General features: G+C 36.1%; 1 protein-coding gene across 16 annotated transcripts in view; it reads right to left on the minus strand.

Moving 5' to 3' along the window:
- The window catches only part of RALGAPA1 (Ral GTPase activating protein catalytic subunit alpha 1), a 212,429-nt gene that overhangs the window by 50,907 nt on the left and 142,072 nt on the right, over window positions 1-19,450 (minus strand). For all 16 annotated transcript variants that reach the window (XR_012494845.1, XM_074328151.1, XM_019750426.2 and 13 more), the window contains 2 exons: window positions 17,471-17,542; window positions 4,268-4,391 (listed from right to left, as the gene is read on the minus strand). Coding sequence is in view for 15 of the 16 variants with exons in the window: in XM_074328151.1 (XP_074184252.1) it covers window positions 4,268-4,391; window positions 17,471-17,542 (196 nt within the window). In the remaining variant the exon portion in view is untranslated. The remainder of the gene's footprint in view (window positions 1-4,267; window positions 4,392-17,470; window positions 17,543-19,450) is intronic.

Here is a 19,450-nt window from a genome sequence, read left to right on the forward strand (position 1 = left end):
TTAAAAAAAAAAACTTTTCATTAAAGTATAGCTAACATACACTATTATATTAGTTTTAGGTGTACACCATAGTTATTCAACATTTGTATACCAAAAGAAGCAATCACCATGAAGTCCAGCAACCACGTGACACTGTACAATGCTATTACGATATTATGGACTATATTCCCCATGCCATACGTTACATTCCCATGACTTACTTGTTTTGTACCTGGAAATCTGAACCTCTTATTCCTCTTCACCTATTTCCCCCCTTTTAATTTTTCAATTACAATTGATATTCGATATTATTTCATATTAATTTCAGGTGTATGGCATAGTGGGTAGACATTTACATAATTTCACTAGTCTAGTAGCCATCTGGCATATACATAATTATTACCATATTATTGACTATATTCCCTATGCTTTACTTTATATCCCAGTGACGATTTTGTAACTACCAACTTGTACTTCTTAATGCCTTCACCTGTTTCACCCTGCCTCCAACCCTTCTCCCACCTATCACCCCAATAAATCTAGTACCCATTTGAGGCCATACACAGTTATTACAATATTATTGACTATATTCCTTATGCTATACTCTACATCCCCATGACTAATTTGTAACAACCAATTTGTATTTCTTAATCCCTTCCTCTTTTTCACCCATTCCCCCAACCCCCTCTGTGTGGCAGCCATCAGTATGATCTCTGTATCTATGAGTTTGTTTGTTTTGTCCTTTAGATTCCACATATAAGTGAAATCGCATTGCATCTGTCTTTCTCTGACATACTTCACTCAGCACAATACCCTCCAGGTTCATCTATGCTGCCGCCGATAGCAAGAACCCATTCCCTTCCATGGCTGAGCAATATTTCATTATATACATATATGTACCACCTTCTCTTTATCCATTCTTACATCTACAGACACTCAGGCTGCCTCCACATCTTGGCCATTGTAATCAATGCTGCAATGAACATATACATGCACATGTCCCCTTGAAGTAGTGTTTTGAGTTTCTTCAGATAATTACCCAGAAATCGGATTACTGGGTCCTTCTTGGTCTCTTGTTATAGCCTTTGTTTTAAGTCTGTTTTGTCTGGTATAAGTATTGCTACCACAGCTTTTTTCTTTTTCTCGTTTCTATTTTCATGAAATATCTTTTTCAATCTCTTTATTTTTAGTCTAGGTTTGTCTTGCTATTTGAAGTAAGTCTCTTGTAGGCAGCATATGTAAGGGTCTTGTTTTCTTATCCATTCAGCCACCCTATATTTTTTATGAGAGCATTTAACCCATTTACACTGAAAATAATTGATAGATATGTAGTTATTGCCATTTTATTACCCTATTTTTGATCTTTATTTTTCTTTCCTTAAAGAAGTCCCTCTAACATTTCTTGTAATATTGTTTGATGGTGATGACCTCCTTTAGCTTTGTCTTATCTGGGAAGTTCTTTATCTGTTCTTCGATTCTAAATGATAGCTTTGCTGGGTAGAGTAATCTTGGTTATAGGTCCTTGCTTTTCATTACTTTGAATATTTCATGCCAATCCCTTCTGGCCTGAGGAGTTTCTGTTGAGAAATCAGCTGACAATTTTATGGGAGCTCTCTTGTAGGTAACTGCTTTTCTCTTGTTGCTTTTAAGATTCTTTCTTTGTCTTTAATCTCTGGCATTTTAATTATGCTGTGCCTTGGTGTGGGTCTCATTGGGTTCATCTTGTTTGGGACTCTGCACTTGCTGGGCTTGTATGTCTATTTTCTTCACCAGGTTAGGGATGTTTTCTGTCACTGCTCCATCAAACAGGTTTTCAATCCCTGGCTCTCTCTCTTCTCCTTCTGGTACCCCTATGATGCCAATGTTGGTACACTTGCTTGATGTTGTTCCAGAGGCCACTTAAACTCTATTTTTTTGGATTTTCTTCATGTTGTGCTGTTTGGGTGTTTTCTGCTACTTATCTTCTAAATTGCTAATTTGATCCTCTGCTTCATCTAATGTTCATTTCCTCTAATATATTCTTTCAGTTATTGTATTATTTCTGACTTTTTTTTTTAAATGTTTCCTGTCTTTTTGTTGAAGTTCTCCTTGAGATCATCAGGCATCCTTATAACCAGTGTTTTGAACTCTGTGTCTGGTAGATTGTTTGTCTCCGTTTAGTTCTTTTTCTGGAACTTTGTGCTGTTCTTTTATTTGGGACATGTTTCTTTGTCTCCCCATTTTGGCTGCCTCCCTGTGTTTGTTTCTATGTATCAGGTAAGACTGATATGCCTCCCAGACTTAGTAGAGTGGCCTATGGAGTCCTCTGGGGCCTAGTCTCCCTAGTCACTGAGTAGGGTGCTCCAGGTAGGTACCTTTTGTGGGTTGTGTGTGCCCTCCTGTTGGTAGTTGAGCCTTTGTTGCTGTTTGCATGTCAATGGGAGGGGCTGACTCATATGAGGACTGGCGGTGACTACAGTGGAGCTGTGGTGCAATGACTGACCCTATAAAGCAAGATTTGCTTTAGTGGAGCCCTGGTATCTATCCAGTCTGGCCTTTGGTGTGTTGTACTTTAAGTAGGCTGGGCGATGCTCTGGCTCAGTCTGAAGCTGGCCACTGGGAGTGCCAGCCCCAGGACCTCCTGGGAGTGGATCTACTGTAGACCAAGTTTGGCAGCAGCCTGTGCCCTCCCCAGGGTCACCTGGCATGAGCCACAAAGCAATCTGCAGATGGCTGCTGTCTGTGCTGGGCTTGGCGGTGCCTTGAGAGGCCAAGCCTCCAACTGAGGCCAGCTATTGCTACTGCTGGGCTTAGGGCTGCTCAGCCAGGTAGGGGACATGCCAAAGTCAGATTCTGCTTGTTTGGGTTTTGTGAAACCCAAATTTTAGGCAAGTCCGCAACATGAGCTAAGGCAGGCCATTTGTATGGGAAAAAACCACTGAAAGTTACTTGGGTGGGCCTGAAAGTTGGGGGAAAGGGGTCTCAGTGAATTACTAGGAATGGGGCGAATGAACGGTGTTAACCAGGTGGCTGGAGACTGAGATATGGTGACTTCCTGTGTCTGCACACAAGGAGTGGGGAGTGCTCAACAAAGGAAAAATGGCTTCCGTCAGCTACTTTGTCCATAAGAAAGCTGTCCCTCGTGCCCTCACCCTGAAGCCAGACAATCCAGTTCCTCTCCGTATGTTCCTGTTGCCTTTCAAACTGCTGCCCCAGTGCTGAAGCTCAGAGTAAGGGAGTCTGTCAGCAAGTAAGTCCATGCGCAGGCTCTCTAAGAGGAGCACCTGGGACTCCAGCCGCCCTCTGTCTCACTCAGCCACAATCTGCACTGGTTTTCACAGCCAGAAGTTATGGGGACTTCTTTCCCCTGCAGTGGAACCCTGGGCTGGGGAGCCTAGTGTGGGGCTGGGACCCCTCGCTTCTGCCAGGGGGACCTCCGCAGCTGAGATATTCCTCTCGATTTTTAGTGATTACAAGCAGGTGTGGGACCAGCCTGTTCAACATCTCTTCTTCTCTTACTAGTCGTGAGGTGGCTTCTTCAGTATGTCCTTAGTTGCAGGGCTTCAGTTCAGCTAGACTTTAGGCAATTCTCAATAATGGCTGTTCTGTAGTTAAGTTGTAATTTTGATGTGATTGTGAGAGGAGGTAAGCACAGCGTTTATCTACTCCACCATCTTGACCAGAATTCCCTTTCCATATTTCTTTCTTTGCTTTCAGAGACACTGTCTCTCAGGAACATGCCCTCTTAACTGTACTTTTTTTGGTGCCAAACCTTCTTGGACAATGTAGGACACGCGTGAGTAAGTGGTAAGCCTTTCTTTTCAAAATTGAAGGATAGGAAAAAAGGGAAGAGATTGAAGAAGGGTTCTCAGGCATTAATTTTAGTAAAGTTAAGGCTCTGGAAACTAATCTCCTCAAAACTAACCATGCCGACATACCCCATGGGAAGCCTTGCTATAGTCCTAAAGATATTCATGTCTTAGTTTGGAGACCACAAGTCTTATGGTCACAGCTGTGAGAAAAATCCAAATCTTTAAACCTATGAGTTTTACCCTCTCTGACAATACATTCTCTCATAAAACATCAACAATTTTCCTTTCAAAGTCCCAGCTGCTGCAGTCTTTGTAGACATAAGGCAGAAACGATAAGAAACCCATTGTTAAGTTGCTGAATCTCCTAAAATACACTTCAAAAATGAGCTAGAAAGAAAAAGAACACCATTGCTTCCAAATAAAAATAAAATGATTGGTATAATTTAATAATAGCAAATTATACCAATTTAATAATTGGTATAATTTAAAAACAGTACCTCCCAACCAAGACCAGCCACAAAATCTTCATATGCTTGACTTCCTCCTGTATTGGTGAGAATGGAATGTTTATCTTCTTGTCCTTCAGCTACATAAAATACTGCAATCTTGTGTGTCTCTCGGCTGTAAAACAAAATATAACACCATTCACTTAGTTATTAATTTATCCATTCATTCATCCAGGAATTAAGTTCTATGTACAAAGTATGTGGCAATAAAAAGATAAACATGAGTTAAATCTTATAATCTAAAGAGGGAGATAAATAATTTTAAGGAAAAAATTGTAAAAGTTACAAAACTGCCCCTGGAACAGAAGAAAGGCATGATTACTTCTGATTGGAGAAACAGAAACTTAAAGAAAGTAACACTGAGTTGCGTGAAGGTAAGTAAGATTTGATGAATGAAAAGAGAAAGTGTAACAGGAAAGACACAAGGTGCCAACCCATGAAGCATCTGAAGAGTTGCCGTTGTACAATGTGGCTGAATCCCAGAGTTAAAGGGATTGTGTTGTAGAAATAAAATTAGGAGAACAGAGATGAGTAAGAAATGATTCATTTCTTCAAAGTACTCACACTACAGAATAAGAGATGTATACATAAATATTATAAAACTGTATGGAGTGTCAAGTTCTTGGACATTTTATTTTCAGTTACCCCTAAAATTAAAAATGTTCATGAAAGCACATTTCTTGTATGAAATTTGTCTTTCCAAGCTAACCAGATCACACAACATTTGAACTAGGTTAATTTAACAAAAGCAGGGACTAACAAAGTTTATGAGAATATTTTCAATACTTTATTATGTAGGAATTAAAGAACAAACAAACCACATCCAACAACAATTACAAGTAAATAATTACTGACAGTATTTTAAAAGTTTAGACATCCAGATTCTCCTACACATCTTGAAGAAGCTGTCAAGTCATGATTGTGGGTTTCATTATCAGCAACTTAAAATCAGAAACAAAGATATTTTAGCTGTTTTCACTAATGGCGATATTTTACTTTAGGCAAACCATCGGTTTATTCATTGTATCATTAGGATAATCTAGTGGAAGAGTAAAATATAATATTTTGGAGGGGTACTTCCAGAATTACAGAATGAGTCTCTCAGTGGACTTTGTCTCAAGCAAATAACAATTTAACTGGTGAAAATGATTTAAAAAACAAAATCATTTAAAGTCTCTGGATATTGTCCTAAGGCATATAACAAAAGGAGAAACATTTATTCAAGAAAATCTACTAAATCTGATACGAACAGAGAAATTCTCTGACATTTGAGCCACGACCTGCTCCTTTACCCCACCCCTTCACATTACAGAAACTTTAACCTGGGCATTCTACTCAGGCCAAGATAGGAGTTCCCTTTCCCTTCTAGTTCCCAGTCTAGGAATATTCGGTTGCACCCTGAAAAGGGCAGGCTGGCTGTGTTCCTCATCCTCTCCAGCCCCATGTTGCAGAAGCTCTGCCAGGCAGCTATGGCTGAGAAAATGAGGTCTCCCGTACCTCACCCAGCTCCCACTCTTACGACACAAGCCCTAGGTGCAAAAATGTGTCCTAATCTTCCCTACTCCAGGTTATAAGTAGGGTGGAGGTTTCACACCGGAGGGACAAGAAGAAAAGGAACACTCAGTCCCACCCAGGTGCTGAGTAGTAGCGTGAGGGTGTCACTCTGGGAAAAATTGGTTCCTGAGCCCAGCTGAGATCTGCTCAGAGTGAAAGGCAAGTTTTTAATAAATACAAGAACTCAGCGGCAGCAACAGCTGAGCGTGAGGGGAATGACTTTATTTTGGAACAAGCTTGAAGAACTTCATGCCTAATGGTGTTGTCAAAAACAAAGGCGATGTTGGTGGAAAGCGGTTAAGAGAAGCTAGCAGCATTACAACACAAGCAAAACAGCAAAGCAGCCAGAAGTTTTAATGGAGAGAACCGGGAAGAAATGGTCAAAAAGAGCCATCCTGCGAGCACAGTCAATTCGAGGGGCTGAAAGACTGCGTGTTCACTTTATTGCACCCACACAGGAGCAATCAGAATGACATGTGGGATAGACATGAAAGCAATCGCTAAGCTACAAAGACTATCAATACGAGGTAAAGCCTCACTGGTGTTGAATAGTAATACCCGACTTGAACTCAGGGTCGGCTTCTAGGAAGCCAAGACTTAAAAATAGCACCCAGCCATGCTTGGCAGTCTAGTAGACTGCACATGCCCAAGGCTGTACCTTTGTTCAAACAAAGAGCGAACCTCCAAGTCTCTGGGTGAACATGGGGCAAAAAAACGTTAACACTATGAACATGAGAGCCACCTCTAAGTCATGCACACATCCACAGTAAACAACAAAAATCTAACCGGTTCAGGGGGATAAAGGACAAACTTTGATTAATAAGTAGATTAGGTCACTCCAGGGGAGACCCCTTGGTAGCCAGGCTAAATTTTTTTTTTTTTTTTTTGAGAATGGAGATTAGAGGCTGCACACTGTGGGGGATAGATTTTGCAGGCTTAGTTCAGCCAAGTTACTAGACAGTAAGCAAATGACCAAGCAAACCACCACCACAACCACCAATGCACTTTTGATTCAAAGACACACATAAAGTTGAAAATAAAAGAAATGGAAAAAGATACCATGCAAATTGTAATCAAGAGAGTTGGAGTGGCTATACTAATATCAAACTTTAAAACAAAAAACGTTATTAGCGATAAGGAGACTTTCATAATGTTAAAAGGTCAATCAAAGATGCAAACATTAAAAACATATATGCACCCACCAAGAAAGCTTCAAGATACATGAAACAAAAACAGACAGAATTGAAGGCAGAAGTATTTTAACAATTACAATTGGAGACATCAATACCCAACTTTCAATAATGGACAGAACAACTAAAAGAATATCAACAAGAAAACAGAAGACTTGAATAACAGTATAAATCAACTAAACCTAACAGACATCTATAGAACACTCTACCCAATAGTAACAGAAAACACATTCTTCTCAAGCATACAGGGAACATCTTTCAGGTAGACCACATGGTAGGCCACTAAACAAGCCTCAGTACATTTGAAAGGAGTGAAATCATGCTAGGTCTTAGTTTCTAAAAACAATGGAATGAAATTAGGTATCAATAAAAGAAGAAAATTTGGGAAATTCACATTTATGTGGAAACTGAATAACTGATAGGTCACAGATGAAATCGCAAGGGAAATTAGAAAATACTTAGCGATGAATGAAAATAGAAACATAATATCACTGGAAAACTTATGGATGTAAATGGCTATATTAAAAAAGATGAAAAGATTTCACATCAATAACTAAATCTTTCACCTTAAGAAACTAGAGAAAGAACAACAACTAAACTCACAGCAAGCAGAAAGAAGGAAATAATAAAGGCTAGAGTGTAAATAAATAAATGAAATAGAGAAAACAGAAAAACAACACAGAAAAATCAATGAAACCAATAATTAGTTCTTTGAAATGATAAACAAAATTGACAACCTATAGCCAGGCTAAGCAAGAAAAAAGGAATACTCAAATTATTAAAATTAGGAATGAGAGAAGAGACATCACTACATATCTTACAGAACTAAATATCTTACAGAGTTATAAGGGAATACTGTGAACAACAGTATGCCAAAACATGAGATGAGTCAGATTAAATGGACAAATTACTAGACAGACACAAATTACTAAAACCAAGTCATTGGAAATAGAATGTCCGAATAGATCAATAACAAGTAAAGAGATTGAATTAGTAATCTGATTGACAGGAAGAAGTAAAACCACCTCCATTGGCAGCTGAGAAGATTTTGTATACAGAAAATCCAATGGAATACACTAAAAAGCTATTAAAGTTAATGAATGAGTTCAGCAAGGGTTCAGGATACAATACGAAATACAAAAAAATCAATTGTATTACTATACACTTGCAATGAACCATCCAAAAACAAAATTAAGACAATTCCTTTTATAACTGCATCAAAAATAGTAAAAATACTTAGGTATACATTTAACAGAAGTACAAACTTATACAGTAAGTCCTCACTTAACTTCATTGTTAGGTTCTTGGAAACTGTGACTAAGCCAAATGATGTATAATGAAACCAATTATATTATCAGCTGATATAAACAAGAGTTAAGTTCCTACTGCATATTTCTAGTCACAAAAACATCACCAAACTTCTAAATAAAGACCCCCAAACACTTCTAATATAAAGCACTGAAATAATTATGAAATATACATACATTTAATAAAGATTAATAAAAAGAAGACAATTATTTTCTAACCTGTTTATTCCAGTGCAAAGACTCAGGTGGCTAGAGCCTATCCCAGTAGCTTAGGGTACAGGGCAGGAAGCAACCTGGAGAAATGCCATTCCATTGCAGGTATCACTCACACACCCACCCACACTCACTCATACTGGGACAATTTAGACATGCCAGTCAATCTAACGTGCACATCTTTGGGATATGGGAGGAAACTGGAGTACCCAGAGAAAACCCACGCAGGCACGGAAAGAATGTGCAAACTCCATGCAGAATAGATTTTTCCTCTCTCGTCAATGTTATAATGAAATAATAATGAACAAAATGACATTATTCAAGGACCTGCTGTACTCTGAAAACTACAAATGATTGTCAAAAAAAAAATAAATAAAGATCTTTAAAAAATTCCCCCATTAAGACCGGAAGACTTAAGATTATTATGATGATAATACTCCTCAAATTGATCTACCAACTTAATGCAATCCCTATAAAAATTCCAGCTGCCTTTTTTGTAGAAATTGGCAAGCTGATCCTAAAATTCAGAGAAGAATGCAAAAAATCTAGGACAGTCAAAACAATTTTAAAAAAAGATAACGAAGTGGAGGACTCATAATTCCCAATTTTAAAACTTGCTATAAAGCTACAGAAATCAATACACTGTGGTACTGCCATAAGAACAAATATATAGATCTATATGGAACAGAATCTTGGGTCCAGATATACACCCTTATATTTATCATCAATTGCTCTTTGAAAATGATACTGAGACAATTCAATTGGGAAAAAAATAGTCTTTTCAACAAATGGTGCTGGACAACCGGTATCTACTTACAAAAGGATGAAGTTGGATTCTTACCTCACACCATATACAAAAATTAAATAAAAAATGGATCAAATATATAAACATAAGGTCTAAAACTATAAAATGTCCATTAAAAAACTGTACATGTATGCTGTCTCAAGGAAGATGTCTTCCATATACTAGGTATACATGAGAATGAAAGCAGTTTTAGCAAGAAGGAAGAAGTAGAAAAGCATGAAGTAATGTACAGACACCATGAATAGGCAAGATTGGGTGGTATGGCCTGAGTTCTAGAGTAAAGAGTCTGATCAGGCTTTGGGAAGTCACTAAAGAATAAAATAAAAATTTTACTTTACAAAGATTATTCTAGTGATGAGGACTGTCTAGATGGGGAAGAGTTAAGAGATGAGGGCCTAGAGAATACTTAAAGAGTCGTTGTAACTCTCTTAGAAGTAATAAGGCCATGAATCAAGGGGTTAACATCAGGAAAAGGAGACAGAGGTGAGAGATAATAAAATATTGACATCACAATTATGAAAATCAAAGACTAAGGGAAAGAAAATGTAAAGTTTGGGTGACTGAAATAGTACTTCTAAACATAATTGGGAAAATGAGCAGGAGGATCTGATTTGGGAAAGAAATGGTGACCTGGAAATGGTGTAAGTAGGCAGGTACAAATTTATAGTAGGAGCAAAATCATGACTGAGAACTGACAGAGAGGAGTACAATGGACAGAAAAGAATGGGAGTAAAAAGATATGGGAGATATCCCAATGAGAGGAAAAACTATGTTATGGGTTAGGAGGCAGAAGATGAGCCAGTGAAGACAAACTGGGAATAGAGAGCTAGGAGTTGAACAAGATAATTTTAGTGTTACAGAAGCCAGGGAAGAAGAACATTATAAAGAACAGACAAGTATTAAACTTTCAGGGGATATAATATTCAGGGTTTCTTTAGGGCAGTGAAACTATTATGTATATTACAATGGTGACTACAAGTCATCACACATTTGTCAAAACTCATACAATGTATAACACAAAGAATGAACTTTAATTTAAACTAAGATCTTCAGTTAATAATAATATGTCAAATTGTCTCATCAATTTTAACAAATATACCACACTTACGTGAGATATAAATGAGAGGGTAACTATGCGTAGGGGGAAAGGGTATGTGGGAACTCTTTGTACTTCGCAATCAATTATTTTGTAAACCTAAAACTGCTATAATAAAAAAAATGCTTAATAAGTTCATTAAATCTAATTAATTAGATAAAGAGGCTGATGTGGACTGAGCAAACTTTAGACTTACTGGTGGGGATACTAATCTTCAGGAGGTTAGTTTCAGTGAAGTAGCAGAGGTCTGAGAACACATGCTGAGCAAGACAGCAAGAGATTCCTACCCTCAAGGATTGACCATCTAGTACCAATGATAAATTATTACGGGGAAGAGTTAGGATATGAGAACTCACAGACTATTTAAAGTTACTATAACTGTTTTGGAAAGAAGCAATAAGAACATAGAAAAATATATATAGATACACACACACACACACACACACATATATATATATATATATACATACATACATACATATATATATAATAACATTAATACAGTATGATAAATGCTATGACATGGAAGTGTTATGGGGGTCTGTGAGAGCACATGCAAGGAGAACCAAACATAGATTGGGGAGGGAGGTAAAAGACTGGTGATAGTGGAGGGAAAGGCTTTTCAGAAAAAATGATGTCTAAGCTGAGACTAAACGCATAGACAGAAGCTATACTCAGAAAAATTTTATACCCTAAGACTATTTAATTGTTAACTAATAAAGAATAAAATTAAGACAAGTAACATTCAAAGAAAGAAAAAAAAAGAGAACAATTTAAAGCTTATGAACAAGAAGGAAATGACAGAACAGAAATTAGTTAGAAAAGAGAATGTAAGAGATATAATAAATGAGAAACACTTTCTTTGAAAAGAGTCAATAGATTATTTGCATCAAGGAAAAAAAAAAAGCCCACTGTAATAGTGGTGCATAATTCACTTACAACCCTACTTTAAAAGTTAAAAAAAGGTTTAAAAAAATAACCATAACCACAAAAATTTGTTACTGGTACATAATATAAAAAGATGTAAATTTGCAGCATCAATAACCTAAAATGAAAGGAAAAAAGGAAAAACAAAAAGTTTCTGTATATGCTATCAAAGTTAAGCTGTTACCAGCTTAATATAGGATGTTATAAATAGACATTTTATGTAAGTCTCATGATAACCACAAAGGAAAAACCTGCAGTAGATACACAAAAGATTATTATCAAGGAGTCAAAGCACACTGCTATAAAAAGTCATCAAATAATAAATGAAGACAGCAAGAGAGGAAGCAAGGTATAAAGGACCTATAAAACAGTCAGAAAACAATTAACAAAATGGCATTAGTAAATCTTTACCTATCAATAATTACTTTATGTAAATAGATTACATCCTCCAATCAAGAGACACAAATGGCTAAATGGATAAAATATGAGATCCAAACGATATGCTGCCTATAAGACACTACATTTAGCTTTAAGGACACACAGAAAATGAGAATGAAGGGATGGAAAAGGATATTTCAAGCAAATGGTAAACAGAAGAATGTAAGGGTAGCTACACATTTATCAGGCAAAATAGACTGTGAGTTAAAAATTGTTCAAAGAGAAAAAGGACACTATAATGATAAAGGAGTCAATCCATCAAGAAGATATAACAATTGTAAATATTTATACATGCAACATTGGAGCACCTAAATATATAAATCAAATTCTAACAGAAAAATGAAATAAACAGCAATAACAGTTGGGGACTTTAATACCCCACTATCAATAATGGATAGATCATTCATACACAGAATCAATAAGGAAACAGTAAATTTGAACAACACTCCATAGCAAATAGACCTAACAGGCATATTCACAACATTCTGCCCAACAGCAGCAGAATACACATTCTTCTCAAGTGTACACAGAACGTTTTCTAGAATAGATCATGTGTTAAGAAACAAAACAAGTCTCAATAAATTCAAGAAGATAGAAATTATATAAAATATCATTTCCATCCCCAATGGAATTAAACTAGAAATCTACAACAGAAAGCGAGCTGGAAAATACACACGTGTATTAAATTTAAATGATACACTCTTGAACAACCAATGGATCAAGGAAAAAAAATTAAATATCTTAAGATAAACAAAAATGAAAGTACAACACACCAAAATTTATGGAATGCAACAAAAGCAGTTCCAAGAGAAAAGTTTATAGTAATAAACACGTATGCATGTACATCAAGAAAAAAAAAAGAGCTCAAACAAACAACTTAATTTTATACCTACAGGAACTAGGGAAAAAAACAAATAAGCTAAGCCCAAATTTAGCAGAAAAAAGGAAGTAATAAAGATCAGAGCAGATATAAATGAGACAGAGAACAGCAAAATAGAAAGGATAAAACCAAGAGTTGGTTCTTTGAAAAGATAAAAATTGACAAATCTTTAGCTAGACTAACCAAGGAAAAAGAGGACCCAAATAAATGTAATTATAAATGAAAAAGAAGACATTGTGGGCCGGCCCGGTGGCTCAGGCGGTTAGAGCTCCATGCTCCTAACTCCGAGGGCTGCCGGTTCGATTCCCACGTGGGCCAGTGGGCTCTCAGCCACAGGGTTGCCAGTTCAATTCCTCGAGTCCTGCAAGGGATGGTGGGCTCTGCCCTCTGCAACTAAGATTGAACTCGGCACCTTGAGCTGAGCTGCCTCCCGGATGGCTCAGTTGTTGGTTGGAGCACGGGCTCTCAACCACAGGGTTGCCAGTTCAATTCCTCGAGTCCCGCAAGGGATGGTGGGCAGAGCCCCCTGCAACTAAAATTGAACATGGCACCTTGAACTGAGCTACCGCTGAGCTCCCGGATGGCTCAGTTGGGTTGGAGCGCGGGCTCTCAACCACAAGGTTGCCAGTTCAATTCCTCGACTCCCGCAAGGGATGGTGGGCTGTGCCCCCTGCAACTAGCAACGGCAACTGGACCTGGAGCTGGGCTGTGCCCTCCACAACTAAGACTGAAGGGACAACAAGTTGAAGCTGAACAGCACCCTCCACAACTAAGATTGAAAGGACAACAACTTGACTTAAATAAATAAATTAATTAAAAAAAAAAAAAAAAAAAAGAAGACATTGTGGCTGATACCCCAGAAATACAAAGGATCATAAGAGACTACTATGAACAACTACATTGCAGCAAAACAAACCTAGAAGAAATAGGTAAGTTTCTAGAAACATACAACCTACCAAGACTTAATTGCAAAGCAACAGAAAATCTGAACAGACCAGTAACTACTAAGCAGATTCAATCAGTAATCAAAAACCTCCCAACAGAGAAAACCCCAAGACCAGATGGTTTCATGGGTGAATTCAACCAAATATTTAAAAAATTAATACCAATTCTCCTCAAATTCCTCCAAGCAATTGAAGAGGGAACACTCCCAAACTCATTTTAACAGGCCAGCATACCCGGATATAAAAGCCAGGTAAGAACACTAAAGAAAATTACTGGCCAATATCCCTGATGAATATAGATGCAAAAATTCTCAACAAAATACTACCAAACAGATTGACAGCACATAAAAGGATCATAAAACATAATAAAGATTCATTCCTTGGATGCAAGGATGGTTCAATATCTGCAAATCGATAAATGTGATACATAACCCTAACAGAATGTATCTTCAGTCTTTCTTTTTGGATAGACATATACTAACGATTTTTTTTTATGTCTTACAAAACTGGAATCATAGTAATATATAGTAAGTTATCTCTTTTTAAATTTTATATTGTGAACATTTACCTCAGAATATTTTGATATTCTTCAAAAATAATTTTTTATGGTGCCAAATTCTGTGATTATTGGGCATTTAAATTTAAAAAAATTAAATTTTAATAAATTTCTCATTTAACTTTTAAAAATTTAAATTCAAAAAATTTCTTGCCCTAGGATAGATTTCTAGAGATAGAATTATTCGGCCAAAGCATAAGAACTTATTTCAGTCCATATATATTGCAAAATTGTTTTCCACGAAACATTAATTTCTAATCCTACCAACACTGTGTAAGAATAACAATATAACTTCAACCTGGCCAGCACCAGATATTAACCACCTTTTCTTAATCTTTATAGCTTGAGAGGCAGATCATAACTCTAATTTATAGCTCTTTATGACAGGTGAAGTTAATATTTTTCATGTATTTGTAAGAAATTTTAGTCTGTTTTCAAATTCTCAGTTTTTTTTTCTATTTAGAAAATTTTCCTAATTCTAAGAGCTCTTATATATTTGTGCGTATTAAGGATTATTTTTTGTACTGATTGTGGGAGTTTTCTCAGTTGTTTGACTTTCAGTTTTCAACAATTTGAAGTTAACATACAGGTTTTTCATTTTTATGTAATTATATCTCAGTCTTTTTTCTTTGGATTTCTTCAGTTGTGCTTAGAGAGTTCTGTCTTGAAATCAGTTCAACAGTCTATTATATTTCCTTCTACATCTTTAATATTTGGTTGGGATGGCAATTATTTTACATTTAATTCTTTTTTCCTGAAATACATTTTGCTGTATGAAATGAGAAACGGAACTAGCTTGAATGTTGGAGAATAGTCTATTTCTATAATTTGTTCAATCATCCATACCTTTCCTGTTGATCTGATGTTTCCTGTATGAAATATTAAGCTGTCTGTTTCAAAGCTATCTGTTTATTTTTATTGATTTGTCTATCAAATTGGTGCAGATGTTACTGTTTAATTTATTACTGCTTTATAATTTAATATTTGATGGGCCTAGTCTTCTTTCTCACCCCACCCACACACATTCTTCTTGTCTTAGGTATTCTCACCTGTTTAGTCTTCCAATACATGTTACATCTCAAACTATATTATGAAGCTATAGTAATTGTAACAATATATCATTGGCATAAAAACAGACACATAGATCAATGGAACAAAACAAGAGAGCCTAGGAATAAACCCATGCATATACAGTAAATGAATATTTGACAAGGCAGCCACGACTAGCTAATGAAGAAAAGATAGTCTCTTCGATAAATGGTACTCAGAAAGTTAAAAACAACACCCAGTTAGGAATTATAGGAAGTGAGTAAAGATTATATTTTTTCATAAATTTGGTAGTAATAGACATGAAAGGGATAGACTGTAGCTTGAAAGGGGAGTAACTGAGGAAAGCTTTGTTTAAAGGCAGACAATAAACATGCATACTGTAACAGGAGTAAGCAGAAATCCAAGATAAAGAAAGGATAAGTTTCTGAAGATACTAGAGCAGGCAGAGAAGGTGGGAAGCAGAAGTACAGACAGGAAAAAAAGGCTTTTTCTGAAACTTAAGGTGAGCAAGAGAAGATGGCTGAACATAGAAATTGTAAAGATAGGAAGATTAAGGCAGAGTTGTTTGATGTGAGAAAGGCCTGAATCATCCTATTCACTTTGCATTCCTGCAGACTAGTGATGGCATGGTGGGTGGCTTGTTTCAAACTAGTTTCCCAATTGTCAGAATCACTGGATTTATTTAACGAGATTGACTAATGTATTAAAATGTGAATGTGTCGAGAAAGAAGAACGGTTAAGAACTACTGTTCTAGCAGATCGTCTTTCATATAGGAGGTCAAAAATTTGAACTGAATTCTGAGTGAGGTGAGAGTAGAGATGACCTTTTAACTATAATGAAGGGCTTGAGTAATAAAGAAGTGGTACATATAATAATTACTCTGAGAAACAAAGAAGTGAACAAGGGATAAAAAATTTGCCAAACGGTAGAGAAGACATTGCTGAATAAAGGAGCATGAATCTACAGTACCTCTCTATATCAAACTGATTTGATAATTTTCTACTGCTGCCTAGGAGTAGAGAAAGTAGATGGTAAGAATGATTCTGATTAGAGAACTGGTGATTCCCACATATATGCCGTGTTTCCCCGAAAATAAGACCTAGCCGGACAATCAGCTCTAATGCATCTTTTGGAGCAAAAATTAATATAAGACCCGGTCTTACACTATATAAGACCCGGTCTTATAGTAAAATAAGACCGGGTCTTACATTAATTTTTGCTCCAAAAGAAGCATTAGAGCTGATTCTGACTAGTTCTTATTTTTTGGGAAACACGGTAAGCTTAAATGAAGAACAGTTTTGAGGGTGCTAGATGTGGCATTTTAAAAATAGTTGACAATATGAGTTTGTTGGATAGAAAGGCAAGTGAAATCAGGTGGGTGGGCAGATTTACTGTGGAAAAAGGAAAAGCAAAAACCTGGAGATAAAGTATACCAACAGTTGAGTAAGATGTGAGAATGTGAGAAATGTGGATATTAAGAAGGTTGTGAATTTTAGATGTGAAAAATACAGGCATTCTTAATAATGATGGCATCCAAAGTGTCGCTTTATTAATGTACCTCTAGTTATATTGCCCAAAAGGACCTATCCAAAATTTCATTTTTATGAGCCTGGAAAGGAAAGTAGCACATATACAAAGGTTGACCTTACGGGAATTTTAGTTAAATAATATTTTGCAGTTTCTAGTAGTGGTTTCCCAGGAAATCTTGTCCAGACACATCAGACAACTAGAAATCATTAAAATAACGATATAATAGGGTTTTTATACATCAAAATCCACATGTAAATGGATACATATCCAAGGGCTTAAAGAGAAATCAGATTTATAGCAATATAATAAACTATATCCATCTTTTGTTCCATTAGTATTTTTGTAGGTACTAGCTGTATTCACCAGTAATTTCACTTGAGGCCTCTTAGACTAATCAAAGAGGGTATATTGAGAACATCTACGTATGGGAAAATCAAAGGACATTTTATAGGTTCAATCAGATTTCTGCAATTCAAAAGATGATTCTGAAATGCATAAAAAGGTATAAATAATTCAAAGACACTAAACATTTTAATATAGTCCTATATTTTTCTTAAAAAGTTTATTATTTCTGAGGTATAAATAAATGAAATAGTTTCTGCTCAGAAAGTTGTTAACTCATCAATACAGTATTATTCACACATAAACAGAGAAATAGCTGACAGTTGCTAGTTATAAATTTGAAGGTTTTCCAACAACTTACCACTGTCTTGAATCCAAGTTCCTAAGTTCTCTAAGTAGTTTTTCATTTTTCTTCAAGAGATGAAAGCTCCTCCTAAACAGGGAAATTTATAAACATTTTCATCACCTTTGCAGTGAATGACATGATGGTCTTGGAAATACTTTCCACTCTACTCATGCAACTCAACACTTTTTTTGCCTTTCCATACTTCTAACACAAAGGAGAACAGACCTTAAAAAAAATGTAAAGAATGTATGTCATTATTTCTACCCAGGCCCTCATAAATTTCAGCCAGTGGATCATTATCAATTGATTATTTCAATTTTTCTTTGTGGCTGTGAGCTTCCCATACTCATATCCAGAAAACAATGAATAAAAATACTTGTAAATTCCTTCTCAAGAGTTTCATAAAAATGTGAGAAAGTTTTTCCTCATGAGAAATAAAATAGTCTCAAAATCTAAACCATTACCAAGTAAGCATGTGTAATCCAAATGGAATTTGCTTCCTTCCTTGTTTTACCTTACATGTGGCAGTTTTTCACACTATGAGGCAATGTATAAATTTTACTATGTTCTATAGGTACAAAATACAGTAGTACTCTTCCCCCTTATCCAGTTTTAGTTACCCATGGTCAACCGTGGTCCGAAAATGTTAAATGGAAAATTCCAGAAATAAACAATTCATAAATTTTGCTTGCTGTTTTGAGTAGCAGGATGAAATCTCACTCTGTCCTGCCTGGGACATGAATCGTCCTTTTGTCCAGAGTATCCATTTTGTATATGCTACCCACCTGTTAGTTGCTTAGTAGCCATCTCAATTATGGCAGGGAGAGAAACCACATTCACATAACTTGGATTACAGTATATTGTTATAACTGTTCTATTATTAGTTATTAATGTTAATTTCTTCCTGTGCTTAATTTATATATTAAACTTTATCATGGGTATGAATGTACAGGAACAAACATAAGTTTATATAGGGTTCAGTACTAATGCAGTTTCAGGCACCCACTGGGGATCTTAGAATGCATCCCTCGCAGATATGGGGGCATTAGTGTATATGTACAATTATAATCATGAAATCAATGGTTGTTGAGGTGAAATATAGTCTCCCACCTTTAATTTTTCTCAAGAGACAATACACAGACCATTCTATGGTAAAAGAAAATATAATGTGTTTATATGAGTGGCAATTACCTATATTTGGACATACCATAAAGCAAATTGTGTTCCTGATATAATGTGGCTTTCCCATAAGGCAGAGGATACTCCCTTCTAATAAATGTAAGGTCTTAAATCAAATAAGATTATAAACTCTAGGCAAATGAGTAGAACTCCGTTTCAATGCTTCACATGCATTTGAATTACTGTAAGATTTATTCATCCAGTGGTACCTGAGCTCCCCTCCTACTACAAATTGAACAAAACCAATACATTAAATAATGCTTCTTCTCCTATTTCCCTACAGCTTTCAGTATCAGTATCAGTATTTTAATTTCAGAAATTTAAAAATAAATGTATATTAATAATGCTTTATACTAGTGTACAATTTTAGTATTTTATGTACAGTATCTAATGAGTATCTAGTGAGGTAGGAGTCATTTCCTCATTTTGTAGATTGCAGTCCAAGGCTCAAAGATTAAATGGCTCTAACCTGGGTCTTCTGATTTAAGTCTAACGCCTTTTCATTTAACTCCTACCTAACTTACTTGAATACTTTGTGTGTTTATTTCAAGTTTTTAATGAGGTTTTGCAACATGCATAAGAAAACAAAAATGTTAAAAATGAAATCCAGATTCTTCTCGATTCGATGCTAAATCTTGAGTTAATTTCTGATACATTCTAGAAATGATCATATTGCTGTTTGTCTGAAAATTGTTAGGCTTATGTTACATAATAAAGAAATACATATTTGGGCTCTGCCCCCAGTTCCTGACAGAGCTCCTAAAACCCCTGTAATTTCCTGAGTGATGGAAGTGACAGGAGCATCTTACAGAGATC

Source organism: Rhinolophus sinicus, linkage group LG03 (assembly GCF_036562045.2).
Source record: "Rhinolophus sinicus isolate RSC01 linkage group LG03, ASM3656204v1, whole genome shotgun sequence".
NCBI lineage: Eukaryota > Metazoa > Chordata > Mammalia > Chiroptera > Rhinolophidae > Rhinolophus > Rhinolophus sinicus.